The sequence below is a fragment of the Verticillium nonalfalfae genome, assembly GCF_003724135.2.
Source record: "Verticillium nonalfalfae strain VnAa140/NRRL 66861 chromosome Unknown scaffold_33, whole genome shotgun sequence".
NCBI lineage: Eukaryota > Fungi > Ascomycota > Sordariomycetes > Glomerellales > Plectosphaerellaceae > Verticillium > Verticillium nonalfalfae.
The window spans coordinates 211,533-228,341 of record NW_021167258.1 but is presented as its reverse complement, the minus strand read 5'-3'; the positions used below and the strand labels follow the sequence as shown (position 1 = coordinate 228,341).

The 16,809-nt window shown below is 54.6% G+C and overlaps 4 protein-coding genes across 4 annotated transcripts; 2 read left to right on the top strand and 2 right to left on the bottom strand.

The window, feature by feature from the left end:
* Nucleotides 1–4,671: 4,671 nt before the first annotated feature.
* Nucleotides 4,672–6,406, top strand: D7B24_005447 (uncharacterized protein; the record flags this gene model as incomplete). Its single annotated transcript, XM_028639600.1, has 3 exons — nucleotides 4,672–5,742; nucleotides 5,794–6,222; nucleotides 6,296–6,406. The coding sequence occupies 3 exons, from the start codon at nucleotides 4,672–4,674 to the stop codon at nucleotides 6,404–6,406; spliced, it is 1,611 nt and encodes a 536-aa protein (XP_028496121.1).
* Nucleotides 6,407–6,655: 249 nt separating this feature from the next.
* D7B24_005446 (uncharacterized protein) lies at nucleotides 6,656–7,786 on the bottom strand (the record flags this gene model as incomplete). The annotated part of the gene is made up of 2 exons (XM_028639599.1): nucleotides 6,656–7,335; nucleotides 7,390–7,786. 2 exons carry the CDS (start codon nucleotides 7,784–7,786, stop codon nucleotides 6,656–6,658), a joined length of 1,077 nt encoding a protein of 358 aa, XP_028496120.1.
* A 1,998-nt stretch (nucleotides 7,787–9,784) lies between these two features.
* D7B24_005445 (uncharacterized protein) lies at nucleotides 9,785–11,354 on the top strand (the record flags this gene model as incomplete). Its single annotated transcript, XM_028639598.1, has 3 exons — nucleotides 9,785–10,081; nucleotides 10,147–10,894; nucleotides 10,948–11,354. The coding sequence occupies 3 exons, from the start codon at nucleotides 9,785–9,787 to the stop codon at nucleotides 11,352–11,354; spliced, it is 1,452 nt and encodes a 483-aa protein (XP_028496119.1).
* A 650-nt stretch (nucleotides 11,355–12,004) lies between these two features.
* D7B24_005444 (uncharacterized protein) lies at nucleotides 12,005–13,523 on the bottom strand (the record flags this gene model as incomplete). The annotated part of the gene is made up of 5 exons (XM_028639597.1): nucleotides 12,005–12,150; nucleotides 12,202–12,720; nucleotides 12,880–12,974; nucleotides 13,051–13,188; nucleotides 13,285–13,523. 5 exons carry the CDS (start codon nucleotides 13,521–13,523, stop codon nucleotides 12,005–12,007), a joined length of 1,137 nt encoding a protein of 378 aa, XP_028496118.1.
* Nucleotides 13,524–16,809: the final 3,286 nt, after the last annotated feature.

Below are 16,809 nucleotides of genomic sequence, written 5' to 3'. Positions count from 1 at the left end.
GACGGGAAAGCTGAGCCCATCGTGGCACGAATGGTGTCTCTGTGGGTTGTCTGGCTGGCTGACCAGTGCCAACGTGACCTGGGTAACACGTTACCAGCCAGGTGGTTTGTAGAAAAACGGAAAAAAACTCAATCGCTTGCATTTCGACTCTTGTTCGATCGTATGGATTTCTGATGAGGCTTTACTATGAGAGCATCTCTGTTTACCTATGCTCGGCCTGGGCTCGAGACCCCTGCCAGTCACTGCTCGCCTTCAGGTTCGGCCTTGGTACCATTCCAAGACGGTCAACACGAGGGTGCCTTAAGCTCCAGGCATCTTTCTCGCATGAAGCGTGTCTCGTCTTGTTCACAGCCCGTCGCAAAGCGACTGAATCGTGCGCGCAGTATCAGGACCGGGGGCCACGCGCAAGGTTCTGGTAGCGTGCCATCTGTTTGATGAAGAGTTTTAGCACGCTGCTGATTGGCGAGAGACGCTCTAGCTTGGAGAGGCGAGGGAAATGGGACTTGCCACAATGCCAATTGACTCCCTGTCCGGCGGGTCGCGATCAGCTGCTCTCCTACTGCAAGCGACCTAGCTCCCTGCCTTAGCGACTCGGTGGTTGCATCAAGCCAAGGGGCATTAAGTACGTAAGAGTATCCTAGGCGCATGTTTTGCCTGTTGAAAGACTTCAGGGAGACTCAGGGGTTCTCTGGTGGACCACGCGTGAGAATGTGTATGACGTACGATTCGAATCCGCGGGGCCTTACTCTCGCTCGCTTGCTTTCATATTGGCGCCTGAGACCCATCTCCTATCAGAAAAAGCACATGCTGTTGGTGGTTGCATGGCGGGAGTCTTGGGAACACGATGGCCACTGGGGCCCCCGCGATATCACAAAAAGGGCCCACCAGCTGCGACGCTTTTCCTAAGTGAGAAGAGCCCGGCGCCTCATCTTGTTCATCGGATTCATCAATTTCATCGAACACTTGTGGAAGATGTTCGTTATTCAAGCTTCAATTTGTTCGGCCTTGAGCATCGACATCGGGGCTGTCCCCGAACCATTATGGCGCCAACCATGCACCTTGACCAGGCTGTCCCAGGCCCTGCATGCCGCCACCAGGTCGCGCCCCAGGCATGTGCCACGAGTCTGTGCCGCGAATTATACTCTGTGCGTTGCATCTTGGCTTCTGCCCGGCCCGCGTGAGGCTTGCTCTGCTGCGACCCCCTAAAAGCGCTGATCGTGTTCGTCGGTGCAGCCTTCCATCGTGGTTCGAGAATCCTGTCACCTGTCCCAAAGGGGACCCTTAGATATGTCGATCAGGGTGTATTGCATCCATCCCATGTTCTTCTTCCTCTCCTTCCTTAAGTCTGCCTTCACTGCGCTCTCCACCTGCAACTGCCTTGTCGATCCAGGAGAGGAACTTTTGGCGACGGGGATGTGCCCCTCATCGGAACTGCATGATACTTGTCAGGGGATTTTCCCAGTGTGTTGCAGCATGTGCAGCCTTGGCCCCTAGCGCGTTTGCCGGGGCAGCCAGCCGGCAAGCCTCATTGCCTCGGTGGCCCGTGATGGTCACCATTCAACATAGCATCTGCTATCGCTTGGCATCGGGGAACGGTAAAGAAGGGGACTGGGAGGGATGGGGGGGGGCACATGAATACAACGTCCCACTGCCGCGCAACGGGACTGTAGCGGACGTTGGTGCGGCTGGCCATTGGATTGTACAAAGCTGCAACCTCGTGTTGGCTGGCTCGAAACCCAGTAATCATGCGGCTCGGGGTTTCTCTTTCGGGTCTCCAATGCTTCCTACTGTTTCCCCCTTTCCGTCCACTCATCTCACCGACAAGGGCCATACCTTGGCGGGTCCTGGTACTTGACTCGAACATTTGTTGGCGTTGCGGACCTCGACACAATTGGGATTGGCGGCCTCATTTGCGCCACTGGAAATCCCGCAGGCTACTGCTGTGGGGTTTACATAACATGACGGGGTGCCATCGACGAGGAGGGTTGTCAATTGCCCATTTATTGCGGGTATGTGTCGCGTGGTAAAGCCTCACGGTAAGAAACTTCATGACAGCGGATACAGATGGAGCTCGAGAGTCTCCATGTCGGATGTGCGATCCGTCTCTACGTCATTGTTCAAACCGACAAATGATGAAAAGCTCTGTTGCGTCTCTAACCACCCGAATCTGGAAGCCAACTCTAAGTGGTGATGACGACGCTTGCCTCAACCACAAGTCATGCTACTTGGCAAATGTTTTACCCACTGACAGCTGCGTCTATCAGCTTTCCAATGTGTAAACGCTGACACAAGACATTTTTGCATTCCATGGGCACGCCATTCTGCATGGATCGTTCCACTGTCAGTCCTACCTGGATTAAACGTCGCCCAAAGCCTCAAACTCTAGGGTCAAAGAGCTCTAGGCAGAGTAAATGGGGCCTGCACTTTCTTTCAATGGCGGTGCTTCTGGTCTCTAACCGTAAACCTTTCATCCTGGCGTACTGCGTCTTGGTCCCAAGACTGAGCTGTTATGCGTGGTGATTGTAACTAAACGACGGTGATGTAAGTTATCGCTGGAAGCTCTCTGGTGAACCGTGTCTGATCCTGAATTCGTGATCCCTTGCATTGGTACATCGCATCCTTAGATGTACTCCAGTGAATGGTGTCTATGTATTGTGGAACGGACATGCCACACCCCTTTCAATGATTCTCTTCTGAACTACTGCAAGCCAAGGCCGACAGAGACGCTATCAGCAACACATGGCCGCATGCGAAGTCTTCCAACGGCCGCCTCGGAGATGAGAGCACATTGATCTCGCTTTGTAGACTCCAAGACAATCAACATACGTTTACCAAGAAAGCTCCAAGCCTGATTCGGCAATGACGGCATGGCTCCGCCAGACAGACGCAGGCCACGATGGCTTCGAGTCAGTCGCGCAGAAAGGCCCGCCAGCGGAGCCTGCTCGCCTTGAACAAGACCCACGTTTCGGACATCGATCCCATCAGCGCATTTCACATATCGTGGAGAGGCCATGCAAATGGGGCAGCCGTTTGTGGAGGATCAGGGTCCCTTGCCATACTGTCGTTGGCTACATGACGTAATTATCTGAAAGGTAGGGCTTAAATGGGGGGTCCTAGAAGTCATACATGGTACTTGAAGGGTGATCAGACAAACGTCCGAGGCCTTTATACAGCTGCATCACTTGACGCATGTTGCGAGGCCACACGGCAAGAAGAGATGATAGAAATTGGTTCCGACTAGAGACAAATGTTTTGCGGCGCTGATCTGACTATTGATAATGATATGTAACGAGTTGGTGTGCAAGAAACCGAATTCAAAAAGGAAATGGCAATGGCACATCATGTTGATGCGCATCCGGAGCCCGTCAGAAGAGGTTGAGAAGATCATTGTAGAGGGTGTGTTGACTGCCGGCAGAATCTGTGTCGTTCAATTTCATCCGCGCATCGGTCGTTCAATTGAGGGTCTAAAGAACGCCATGCGCCACTGGGGCTGAATGGCTTTGATTCTGCAAGGCTAAGTGATGGGAAAACATTCAATGCTTGAATTCGTCGTACTGATGACGAGGCTTCAGATTTTATGCCGGATCCCGAGCGCAGCACCCAGCCATAAAGGGTCAGTCTGGTAAGCCCATTAGAAACAAAACACTTAAAGCTTAAGTGTGTTAATGCTGGCTTGATTGTGATGACCAGGGCTGGTTATCGGCCACTGGGTTGTATCGAGTACGAGCACGACCTGTTAATTCACAAGATTCTTCAGATTGTATTTGACCATTCTCGAACGAAGCTTATAAGGACTACCGCAAGAACATAAACGCCTGAGCTTGTTCAATGTTGATATGTGTAAGTTGCAGCAGGGTGAGCAACATGGCTTGGTACGAGAAGTCATAACGACGTTGCTGTTCCTTGCCGTGAGTTCTTGTGCAAGACAGCTTTGCCAGTCCTCGATATCTGAGCGAAAAGTTGATTGCCATTGCTGCAATTGTTGAGGCTTTGAGAGCTCCACAAGGGTTCGACTATGAAATCTTGTTGCGGTGGTTAGTTCGAATATATATGCTTATTTAGGTAGTAAGAGTAGGGCACTCCATCGAAACAATGATCAAAACCTGAGCTCAAGGCCTGCAGGTAGGCGTGTATAAGATGCCTGGAGCTTTTTTTCGCAAGTGAATGTGTCAATTTCCATTCACGAACCTATCCCCACAGCCTAGGCCAGCTCCTTCCATTATGCGTGAGGCCATTCACCGGACCATCGAGACACTATGTAATTTACGACTTTCAATAAAACTCGAATCAGATTTATCGTCGGCTCCCAAAGCTATCAGAACTTAGTTTTAATCGTCATAGCTCCCAAGCGCTGGCTTCTAATGCGTATGTGAAGCACCATCTCTCAATGGATCCCCGACGTATACATCTCAAAGGCCCACGATGGGGAATCATTGTTTTGTTCTTGCTGTTCGTTGGACATGCCTTTTGCAAGAGCAAGGCCAAAAAGCAGAGTCAGTACTTTCCTCCGCTGTAGCAATTCCATGCTCCCCCATAACAGACACGTCTCGAGGAGAGCCACTCCGACATCTACTGTCAAAAGAGACGATATTGCCACTTCACGTTGACTCCCATTTATTTTCCGTCCAGAAAAGATTGAGAATCATTAACATAGTAACCCCCACAGATAAAATGGAGGCCAATGGTCCATACTGTTGCCCAGTTGGTTGCGGTGATCTCTGTGAGGACTGCGACTGGTCAACCGCTTCCTCCACGAAGCGATACCTCGACGGAAGTGGCACTGTTCATCAAGACTCTGTTTTCGAAGACCCAGCCACTTCGGTTTGCAGCGCTTCTGAAGCAGGCTGTCAGACACATGATCGATCGTACCTCCATGTGCGCGGCGCCGACGACATTATCCCAAAGGACAAAACCCGCGAATTCACTGATCCGCTGACTTGGCCCGGGGGAGAAAAAGACTGGTGGGAGAAGATGAACGCCATCCAGCAAACTCGTGGCCTGTGGTACTATCACTGGATCGAACCCGGTCCGAACGGCAGGCGCATTGTTCACGCCGACAGCAACGCCGAGGTCTACCCTTTAGACGAAGACGACCAGGGCGACAGCCCCTGGAGGCTCAACGACCCCCAGGCCGGCGGCACGCAGCCTGTGACCTGCTGCACTATTGTCGTCTTCGCGAGCAACCTCGGCCTCGTTCTCGCTCACTTCTGGGAGGTGCCGACCTTTGTCGCCATGAATCCCGAGACCGGCAATCATGATCCCGAGCGCCAGGCTGCAGGGTACCAGACTAATGTCATTGACTTTTTGAAATACGGCATGGCGTACCCCGTTTCACCCCTTGTACAGAAAGGTGGCCGCCAGGACCCGCCCCCGGCATCACCCCCGATCGTCGACCTCTTCAAGCCCGGCATGATCCTCGACAAGGCGTCGGTGCTCTGGCGTTCGATCGTTGTCTTCTCGCCACGCGCAAATTACTGGGTCGACGACGAACCAGTCAGGAAGAACCTCAAGGCCATGACGCAGTTCAAAACGGACCTCGCTTCCCTCTGTGGCGTCGATGAAGAGGAAATCGAGTCGTACAGGCTGTACGCCACGGGCGAGGACAACGATGACGGGTCGCCTGCGTTCCGATACAACCTGTACGACCGCTTCTTCACGTGGCGGTACAAGACGTATTGGGGCAACAACGACGAGGGCAAATGGGTCAAGCGGAAGCGGTTCCGCGGCATGTGGGAGTGGCAGGTGGTCAAGTCATTGGACCGCGAATGGGACGCGCCGTGGGCGGATGATTAGGACTATCCGGACTCGGCGCGGTGCAACCTCGAGATTCGAACCATTGCGAACCCGACTGACGATGAGGGCAAGAACTATCTAAACGTCGTCGTGCGGCCATGGCGGACCAAGGGTGCGGGCAATGACGGCGACGGCGAGATCAGACTGATGCGCTACGAGTTAGATGGGCAGCATGACGAGGGAATCCCTATTGGCAGCCAAGATTTCGAGGAGGATGTCACTCTCATATACAAACCGGATGACTCTTGGAGGACCAACTCTGATAAGCGACCGGACTACGATACGTGGCATCCGAATGTGCGGTTTGGCGATCACCTGTACGAGTACAAGGGGGACGCGACACCTCGAGGTTCGGGCTACCTTCCCAAGTGCCGCGGCGGCAGCTGGAAGCGACCTGAGAAGGATGGCAAGATTGAATCTGGAACCTGGGTGAGTTTATGATTCCGAAGCCTCGGCGAGGGAACTTTGGCTAATTTTGGCAGGAGCGAATGTCGTTTTGCAGCTTCTGGTGCAAGCCGATGAACAAGTAGTAATAGGCCCCAGAGCGAAGCGTTTCTTCTGGTCGACTCTGTTGACAAGAGCATGCCGGGTCGAGATCCCCCTGGGTGTTTGACCTAACGTCCGACAGACAGTCAGGGCGTCATCGTCATGGTACCCTTATACGAGATCATTCTAGCATAACACAAGGGAAGAACAGTTCCCAGGTAGCACGGTGATGAAAACCAACAAGTCATAAGCATCGTGATATTCATTGTTCGCTGATACACGCGAAGAGCGTAACTTCAGGTATCGCTCTAGGATGGTTCCCCGAAAAATTTCAGACAAAGGTCGTCGGTGACATGTTCCATGCAAATTCCCTAGATTACACCCTTTCCCTCTCCTGCCTGGCGACCTCCTCCTGGAAGACATTGCGGCCAGATGTGCTCGCAGGCGAAATGGGCGAAACGGTATCACTCCTGTCCTCGAGTTGGATGTCGTTGTTGTCCTTTCTGCCGAGATGCTGGTCGTGAGCTGCTTGGGCGCCAAAGCCGCTGCTCGTTCTGTTGATGCTAGCACCAGCAGCAGCGCCCCTCCTCTTGCGACGGAATAGACAGAAAGCAGCGAGACCAGCAATGGCGAGAACCACGAAAACAATGGGGAGGGCAATCGCCAGCACATTCGGACCACCGTTCTTATCATCATCATCATCGTCGTCGTCGTCGTCGTCGTCTTCGTCATCGTCATCATCCGAATGCTCCTCGGGTATGTTGGCGCGCGCAGGAAGGAGGGTAATCGTTGGCCCCGTGACATTGGTCAGCTCGTTTGATTCCGAAGAAACAAACTGCAGCATGAGCGAGACATTGTGGAAGTCGGTGCTACCCTTGAGGTCAGCTTCGGAGGGAGTCCAGGCGTAGTATCCCCTGCCGAGGACGATGGTCGTGTCGTTGATGATAAAGTTGGGTTCGGCATTGGTCGGGGTGCCGCTCTGGCGGGTCACGGCGAGGCCGACAATGTTGGCGACTGTATTGAGGTCTGCGCCGAAGCCGCTACTGTCCCAGGTGACTGTTGACGGGTCAGCACGCGGCGAGGGATTGTGTGAACAAAGATGCAACATACTGTAGTACGGTTCCTTGACGTAGAGCTCGGAGCGGGCGCGCGGCTGGCAGAAGGGGGCAATCTGGCTGTTGGCATTGTCCATGCAGACATTGAAGACGCCGCGACCACCATCAGAGTCAGTGGCTCGTGGTGGAGGCGGGGCGCCTGTGCTTGTGCTCACGTCGCCATTTGTAGCCGTGACGGTGAAGACGGAGCCGGTCAAGATGTAGGGGGCGGCTGATAGTGTCGTCGCAACGCCATTGACCTGTGTCGAGGTCGGGATGTAGGTGCGCGCGTTGCCATCAGAGTCGACTGAGACCCATTGCCTGTTGGCGCCGGCTCGTGGGCGCAGCACAGAAGCAGAGAGAGGGGAGGCGGCGAGGAGAGCCAGCGCCAGTCGGGATGTCAGGGCGACCATGGTGCGTGGTCTCGAAGCGAAGCTTGCAGTGCTGGTATGGACTGCTTGGAAGGTTCTGCGAAAGGAGACGATGAAGCCGAGCAGACTGACCTCGAATTGCACATCGGCGCGAGGCAGAGGCGTCAGGTGTCTCGGGGGCGGTGCTGATCAACGTGTGTGCCAAGAGCTCTCCTCCGTCAAAATCGTGCGCTGATGGAGGGGGAGGGGTAATGGATGGCGGGGCTCGCGTTCGCCAAGCAATCGATCCACGAACAACAAGCCTAGCGCAAACGTATATGGATGGCTGGGACGGCAAAGTCTCTGGTGCTGTGTCTCTACTGGTAGTTTTCGCCCAGGCTCCTAAAAGGGTCTCATCGGTCTCATCGGTCTCATCGGTCTCATCGGTCCTGTCTGCGGTTTTTTCTTTCGTCCAATGGCAGACCCGAGCTCTTCAACCATCGCCGGCTGTGAGAAGCCGTACCTTGCCTCTCAAGACAATTGACGGCTTGACGGGGCTTGGTGGGCTTGGTGGACCAAGAAGCTGACACTCATCGAGAAGCGGACTATCAGCGATGGCCACGGCGGAGAGACGTGATGCTAAAATATTGCAGTAGTTTGCAACTTTCTGGCGGTGGGTTTCGGACGTCACGGCAAGATTCAGCGTGTTCCTGATGGATGCTATCGGAACCCTGGTCCAGGGTTTGACCGCTCCAAGACGATGGAATTGCCGGTGGGTTGATGGATAATTTCACAGTGTGAAGCAGCAAAGATGGCCGCTGCCAAATTTCTGGCTGCATGTCTTCTGGGTGCCTTAGGTGGCCCAGGTACCTGAAGGCGTACGCTCCAGAGCCAATGGCAGTGGAAGCGTCCCTACCCCGCCCCAGGAGCCTGGGCATCTCCCGCATCCTCTTTCCACAAGCTTGACATGACAAGACCTTGTGGAATCCCAACATCCCACGCTTCTGTGTCGCTTGCCGAATTCCTCCTCCTCTCACACGCATGGCAAGCTTGCCTTCTTCGAGATAGGTCCTGTTGTCGTTTGCAGGCCACTCCAGCCAGATAGCCTATGTCATTAGCTGCTTCAAACAGATGGAATGCGGTTTAGTCTACCAGTATTCGGAGCCCCAAAGGAAGGATCGAATCGAATCGCTCCTCCATCAGTCCACATCGATTACCGAGTCGTTCGATTTGAGGAAAGCAATTCGCAAGCACATCGACACCGCCGATCATCAGCGAGTGCGTGAATTCGCCACGCGATCGATCCTCTGATAGAGGTCACGCACCCGTCATCACCGGGGCAATTGCAGCCTCCTATCAAACAAGCAACATTGGCGTAGGGCCTGAACGACTCCAGGAGTATGATCGATGACAGTGCCAATTCAGGCCAGCCCTGATTCTCCCGACGGAACTTGAATAAATGTACCGCCGCGCTGGACCAAGTGGCACACCAGGCGGAGTTCAGGCGAAGCTATCGCGTGGGGCCCAACCTCGTCCTTCCGTATTCAGCAGCTACTGAGCTTCTCTCGTCTGATCCGTCCGACTGCTAGAGCGGACACACCAAAGGGCGGCCAGGGTAGGCTTGCCGACGCCAGGCGCATTGGTGCAGGCGCTGCCAGGTGCGCCGAATCCTCGCCAACGTGATCGACTGGCTCGTCCGCCTGCATTCGACTTGCTCCGGTCGGGCCTAGGCGACACTTGGCGGCCCCGCGTGAGGGCCTGATGCCACAGGCACTACCACGAGGTTGGCCGAACGAAGCCTACGCGAGGAGCAAAATGATAAGTGAGGGGCGATCAGAAGGAGGGGTCTCCTGGTGGGGTCGACCTTGGTATCCTTCCATCCTTCGTCTGCATTGCGGAACTGGCTGAGAGAATCCGGGCCCTCTCTGCATTTCGTTGCACGCGCGATCCCGATCGAACAGCATTTCCTCTTCTTTCACCAAGTCCCTGAAGGTCAGCATCTTGCCCGTCGACAGAAACAAAAGGACCCCAAGACAACACTGTCGTGCGCCAATCGCCAGCATGAAGGGCCTCCGCACTGCTGCCACGGCGGCTGTGGTTCTGTCTGCCACTGCTCTCGCTCAAAGCGAGTGTCAGAATATCCTCTCCACCCAGTACAATGCACCTGCTGTCCACCCCGGATGGCAAGCTCAGCTTATTATGAATGGCCTCGTCAAGCCGCGCACCATTGCCGTCGACAACGCTGGCGCTCTCATCGTCCTGGACGCTGGCGTTGGTGTTCGTCACATCACCTTCACGGACCACGGCCACACCTGTCTCGAGGTCGACCAGAACAAGGTCATTATTGAGCTCGAAGGGGTAAGTTGCGATTGTCTCACATCCTTTGCCAATGGTTTTCAGCCAAATTAATGGTTCACGCACAGCTCAACCACGGTATGGCCTTCTCCGTCGACGGATGGACCCTGTATGCCTCCACAGTCGATTCCGTCTTCGCTTGGCCTTACGACCCCTCCACCGGCGCCGTCAGCGGTAATGGAACAGAGGTGATCACTGGCATGGCCAGCAACCAGCATGTCACCCGTACACTCGTCGTCTCGCGCCACAGCCCTGGATACCTCGTCGTCTCTCGCGGCAGCGGCGACAATCTGGCTACTGAAGCTATGAACATCGACTCGGGCATGTCTCAGATTCGCGCCTTCAACATCAACAACACCGATTCGTTCCCCATTGACTATCTTGAGGGCCGTGTCCTCGGCTGGGGTCTGCGCAACTCAGTCGGTGTTGCTGAGGAGCCCACATCTGGCAGGTTCTACTCTGTGGAGAACTCGGTCGACGATGTTGAACGTAACGGGCAGTTGATCAAGGAAGACAACCCTGCCGAGGAGCTCAACGAGCACGGCACTATTGAGGATGCCCCCGAGAATGAAGCCAATGCCACCAACTACGGCTACCCTCAGTGTTACGCTGTCTGGGACGCCGATGACATTCCCGACCACGACAATCTCGAGGTCGGCGATCAGTTCGCCATTGACACAAATACAACTCTTGACGACACTACCTGCCGTGAAGAATACCAGGCTCCTCGTCTGGCTTTCCCCGCCCACACTGCCCCTCTCGACATCATCTTCAATGAAAACGGTACCGAGGCTTGGATCTCCTTCCACGGCAGCTGTATGTTTCTCTCTCCGCCACTTCTCCCGTGAATGAATGCTTACAAGCCCCAGTCAACCGCGAAAACCCCCAGGGTTATTCGCTTTCGGTGGTCGACTTCGCTAACGGCGAGCCCACTGAGCCTCACACCTCCGCTGACAGCCTGACGCACATCGTCCGCATGACCGACCTCTCCACCTGTCCCGAGAACTGCTTCCGCCCCGTCGGTCTCGCCTGGGGGACCCAGGGTCGCCTTTACGTCACCTCTGACTCGACAGGCGAGATCTTCATCCTTGAGCGCCAGTCTGGTACACCGTCATCCACCGAATCTGGTACTCTCGTCCAGCCCACCGAGACGGGCTCTACCGACTCAAGTAATGGCGGCAGCGGCAACAATGACGACAGCGCCGCGACGGGTCTGGCTGTTGGGTCACTGGGTGTTGCGGCCGTGGCCGTTATGACTGCTTTCCTGCTGATGTAAGAAGAAAACAGAAAGGGAGGGATAAAATCATGATGATTTCACGAACAGCGTTGGGCCATGTAGCCTATGAACACATACATACTCTTTTGGAACAAGAATTGACCTGTACCTCGAATCTTGTGTTTTGTCAGCGCGGTCGAGTATCGACTCGTGCCATATATTGATTGAAAGCGACTCGGGGAGCACGACCATGGTGCTTGCCGCCACGGTCCTTGACTTTGGTACTGACATGTCCCGTATGCGAGGTACACAATTCGGTTGAAGAGTCACCAACCAAGCAACGAGACTCGTAGAGCAGACGAGTCATGTTTGACAGCTCCTATTGTCGCTGGCTCTTGTCGACTAGCGTTCTCAATGAACCGTTGCTGATACCAGCCGTTCCCAGTCGACACGGACGTTTTCCATCACAGAGTAAGCAGTGTTTCGCGGCATTTGCTACTGGTTTCGACGAACATCGCCTCGAGTATTGAAAGACAGCATAGGTGGGATGACCATTTCAGTGCCACTAGAAAAGTTCCGCTGTAATGGTGTCATTGCCATCTATGGAATCTCTTACCTGTTTAAAGAAACATAGAACATAGACAAGTCCTCGATAGGCTCCATCTGCCTCCTTGTCTTTCTTTCCCTGAGCCTATTTTTTCGAGACCGTTCTAAGGCTTGCGCCCGTAGATGTACCTCACTGTCATATACCCATGTAGTTTTCGTGATCTCATCTCGTCCTTCATCGACGTCAAGAATGTCCGGTATTCGTCCGTATCCCACCCGAGGACATCCTTCCACATGTAAAGCGTATAGCCTAAGCGCGTCAACTACAGCTCTTCCCATCACAGCCATGCCGGGTACGTACCTTCAAGATCATTCTCCATGGTCAAGCGAACCCACTGCCCGACCTCGGCAAGCTTGGGATCCAACGGCCAGTCCCCAATAGGTACCTTGAAGTTCACTTCGTGCAGATCCACGAATCCCGCCTCTTGCATCCCTTTCCGCTGCAGTTCATCCGACAGGACGGTGAATGAACGCCCGAACTTCTCGGCCCCTTCGACAAACAGACGCGACCACGAAGAGACCATGGCCGTGTCGGGCGTGATACTGTCATCGTCAGAGCGAATCAGGCACTCCGCCTCGCACGACTGACACCAGCCACCGGGCCGCGCCGTACGGTACGCCTCGCGAAACAGGGCGGGCCAGTCGGTTATGGCGCCGAAGAGGAGGCGCATGTGTACTAGGTCGAACGTGTTGGCCTCCCAGGTCCAGGGGCGCGTGCAGTCGTCAATCTCGAACGAGAGGTTGGAGGGCAGCCATGTCGGCTGGGTTGGGGAGAGGTCGGTGCCCGTGACTTCGGCTTCGGGGAACGCGTCGGCGAAGGCTCTGCGCCGTGGTCAGTCGGTCGGTCACGGCACGAAGAGGCAGGTTTAGTTGGGGCCCTTATTGGTGGTTGGTTTACATTGCCCATATCCCTGGTTCTAGCATTAGCTTCGGGGGGGGGGTTCGCGCAAGCAGGTGGACAGGACGAAGACGCGCATACCTGTCCCTGTGCCGACGTCGAGGACACGCTTGGCGCCGGGTTCCAATGGGGCGAGCAGGAGTTTGCCATCGAGCAGGATCGTCAGGAAGCGATGGCTGATGTCATGAGATGTGATGTGATGAGCGACGAGCTGGTCTGGAGGAGGGGCAAGAGCGATAGGTTTCGACGTACGTCATGTCGATGCATTCGAGCTGCTTCGAGTCGTTCGGCAGAAAGTACTGCGTGTCGGTCCGCTCGCTGTGCCACGTGCGGCCATGTCGCTCTCGGTAGTTCAGGACGCTGGAGGTGATGGACCGCGTTGACGCAGATCTACGGCCCATGTGTCAGTCAGTGGGTAAAAGGTAGAGGGGGCAGAGGTTCTCCGCCGACCCGAGGGAATGGGTGCGCCATCAGTTGGTGGCTTACCCGTCTTGTTCGTCTTCGCCCAGGGCCGAATCATGGTCCTCGTTCTCCTCATCCTGCATGCCATTAGACCTTGGCGTACCAGATGCTCGGGACACGCCAGCCCTGAATCGGACGCGAACCTGGGCCCGTACCTCGTGTTGCGGTGCAGGGGTATCTTCGGGGGATGAAGACAGCATTGGTTGTGCTGCGGCAGACAGCGCTGGGTCGGGGGCCTCTGTGTCTGTGGGGGTCATCGCCATTTTGAGTTTTGGAGTGCTCGGTTGGCCATGCCGTCGATAAGGGGTCCAAGGAAAAGAGTAGATGAAGCACCCTCATCGAGCGACTAACGAGGTGATGGCCCGACAGCCTGGATAGGGAGCGGGATGAGTCTTAAGACTGTCGGCAGCTGGGTCATCGAAGCAAGGGCGCTCCTTGGTGCGAAGCAGGCAGCGTCAAACGCATGTCAGACTCAAAACGGGATTGCGCGCAGGCTGGACCAGACGCTGGACGACCTAGAGGTTCGTGGCTGCGTGCTATTCGCTCGTGAATGGCGCTTCGATGGGACCACCTTGTCATGTGGAATGGATCGTGCAGTCGGCGTCATGGCGAAACCTGGTTAGCGAAAGGACATGAGCAGCGATGGTGGCTTTGGGCGGTGGCCATCAGCAGCTCTAGCGCTATCGCATGCCCTGATGATGGCCAACTAGTCGATAACGCCGTGATCATTGTTCTGACCCTATGATATAATGCTGAAGATGGTCTCGAGTGTTCCTGATTTTGGGCGCTAGGGTAATCAATTCTTGGGAAGGGCAGCCATGCCGTTGAGGAAGACATGGGTGTTGAGGGACTTTGGCACAATGGGCGTCCTGAAGAGAAGGGTTTGCTCCAAAGCGCCTGCGATGCTGCCCAAAAGGGTTCCGACCGCCTTGAGCTGCACATGTTCATTGGGAAAGTCGAGGTATACACCCACGGGGAAGAGATTCTGCCTGTGTAGAACTCTGTCCCGAGCATTTTATATTCCTAGATCATGACCATCCAGCACAGGCTCCTCCATCCATATTGGCTAGCAATTTGATGCCATATGCAGGCACTTGGCCAGGTTCGGTGGGTAGAAGGGTCAAGGGGTGCTGAACGCAGGGGACGGCCAGGTCGAACCCGTGGTGGGATGTTCCATCACGCCACTGGCGGGCGTATGGGCGTCGGGCTTGAACTCAACCAGATTGCTCCCAGCACCATCACCAGTCGGAGCGTTATTTAAAAACATGTAAGGCCAAATGGTCATTCATAGACTTGCTATAGGCCACCAGCAAATACCCCGCGGCTTAGGTACACGCAAGATATGATTCTTGAGAGCAAGCCAAGTCACCCGCGATCAGCCAAGAAGTGTGGCCCCTGGTAGTGCTTTCGAGAAGCAGCGCTCGCGTACTGCTCCCGAATCACTAGGGACTGTCGACATTCCTGTGGTCTTTCATGTCCTCTTTGATAACCTATAGCGATGAAGGTCAGACAATGAATACAGTATCTGATAGCATGGGATGCCACAGTCCCGTTCACTGACTAGTCTTCTTGTTAACGTCGTGGGTGCCCTTTGGTGGGTGGTGGGCGGACGCTGGACCTCTATGCACAAACGGTCAGTCAAGCCATAACAACGCCGCCGTCACGCCCAGAAATTCTCGCTTACAGGCCTGCATGGCATTGGCCATCAACATACCCCTTATGAAGTCACTTTGTCACGGTGACCTCAATCGCTTTTCTCGCTGCTTTGCCTTACATCCCCGCTCAAAGGGGGACCAAAATACTCACCTGTGGTCATTTCTACGATCATTCAAGAATCTCTCACTACTGTTTTTGTGAAAATCATGGACATGCGGGATCCTGATTGCTTCTTCTTGTGTAGCAGCAGAGCACTGGGCCGCCTCTAGGCCGCTTTGACCTGCTGGTAGCACGAGTCTGGCGATAGACAGGGTATACGCCCCTATTTCTTATCTGGCATTTTCGAGATGTCAAGAGGGCACTGTTGTAGACACAAACCAATACCAGACTATTCTTCGTAATTTGAGGCAATCGGCTGGATGCTGAAGATGGCTCCAGTTACAGCATCCACCCCACCCGACGAAAAGGACGATGTAGATTGCAGTCAAGGCCTACGACAGATTGCCGACCCCGAGTGCATGATCGGGCGAGCCTTCCCGAGAGGCAGTGGCTGACATGTTTCATTTCTGGCTCGTTTAATTGCATTGAGCGTGTTGATACGAGTGGTCGCACGAGTACGTACCTTGAGGGCATGAAGATACCACCTCAAGCCCTCGTCATTCAATGAAGGCCAAACTGTGCCAAAACAGGCTGACGCATACAGAAGTTCACTCACCTCGCCATTCAACTTGCCCGTCCAAACAGGCTGCAGTCGTTTTGTGCGGATCTCCCACATCGAAACTGGCACAGAGCTGACTCCTCCACCTCCGATCATACCCTTTTGTCTTCCGCTACATCCCGGATATCATACCTTTGTGCATTGGTGAGATCCGCCTCGCTGCCCACAGTTGAGAGGCCGAGTCTCTTGAACGCCGCAAAAAACGGTGCACTTGTGATGTGAGTGAAGAAAAGTCTCCTTGAGCCTGGCGAGATAAGGGACACGAGGTCTTGCTTTTGCAATGCAGCAGATGCCCTTGTGTGAGCGGGCCACCTCTGCTAAGAGCGTGACGACGGGATCCAGACAATATCATCGGGGCTTCGCTATAGTCGCGGCACCATTGATCCGAACCATGTGAGACTTGTACACAAGGCTGTGGGAATGTCAGTTGCTCTGACCACGTCAGAAGGAGACCTCTTCACGCTATTCAAACCACGCGCTGACGATCCAGTTGTCGCTTACAAGACTGATTGAATACGTCTAAATGGAGGCGCAATCAGCGCAGCCGACTGTGGCATGCTTCCACGCACGACGCTAAGAGCTTGCCATGTCATTTCATCTGCTACCGATCCGACGACAATGTCGGCCATGCAAGAGTATTCCTCTGCTCATGACCACCAACAATACCACAGTGCTAGAGGAAATGCAGCGTCTAGATTGGTTAAGAGAACTGGTTCATCGACTTACGTCGCACCCTCCAACGGACCACCTGGGTAAAATTCTCGCTGCGAAAGATATATAATCGACTGCCGCCAAGATCATGCCAGATCAAAATAATGGCCTCTAAGTCACCTCTGGTATTGATCCAATTAGTTAATGGCACCATTTGGGGTTTCGACTCCTCCTACACCTTGGGATTATCGCGTCAGTAGCGAGCGCCTCGTCTCCAGAAATTGGACACCACGGCTGGCTCTGCGATGTACACCAAAGCCGAGGCGCCGCTCCGGGCTTTTCAGTATAGCTGTTAGCCCGACCTTGCATTATTCGACGGATCTACACGAGACCGTGACGAGAGGGCGCATGATATTTCTGGCGGGCTTTGGATGAGGAATTGCCCACGGAAGGCGTGCGTCTTCATAATTGCGATCATTGCCAATTTGTACTTAGTTCACGCTATGCTGCAGCGTGTAGGCATC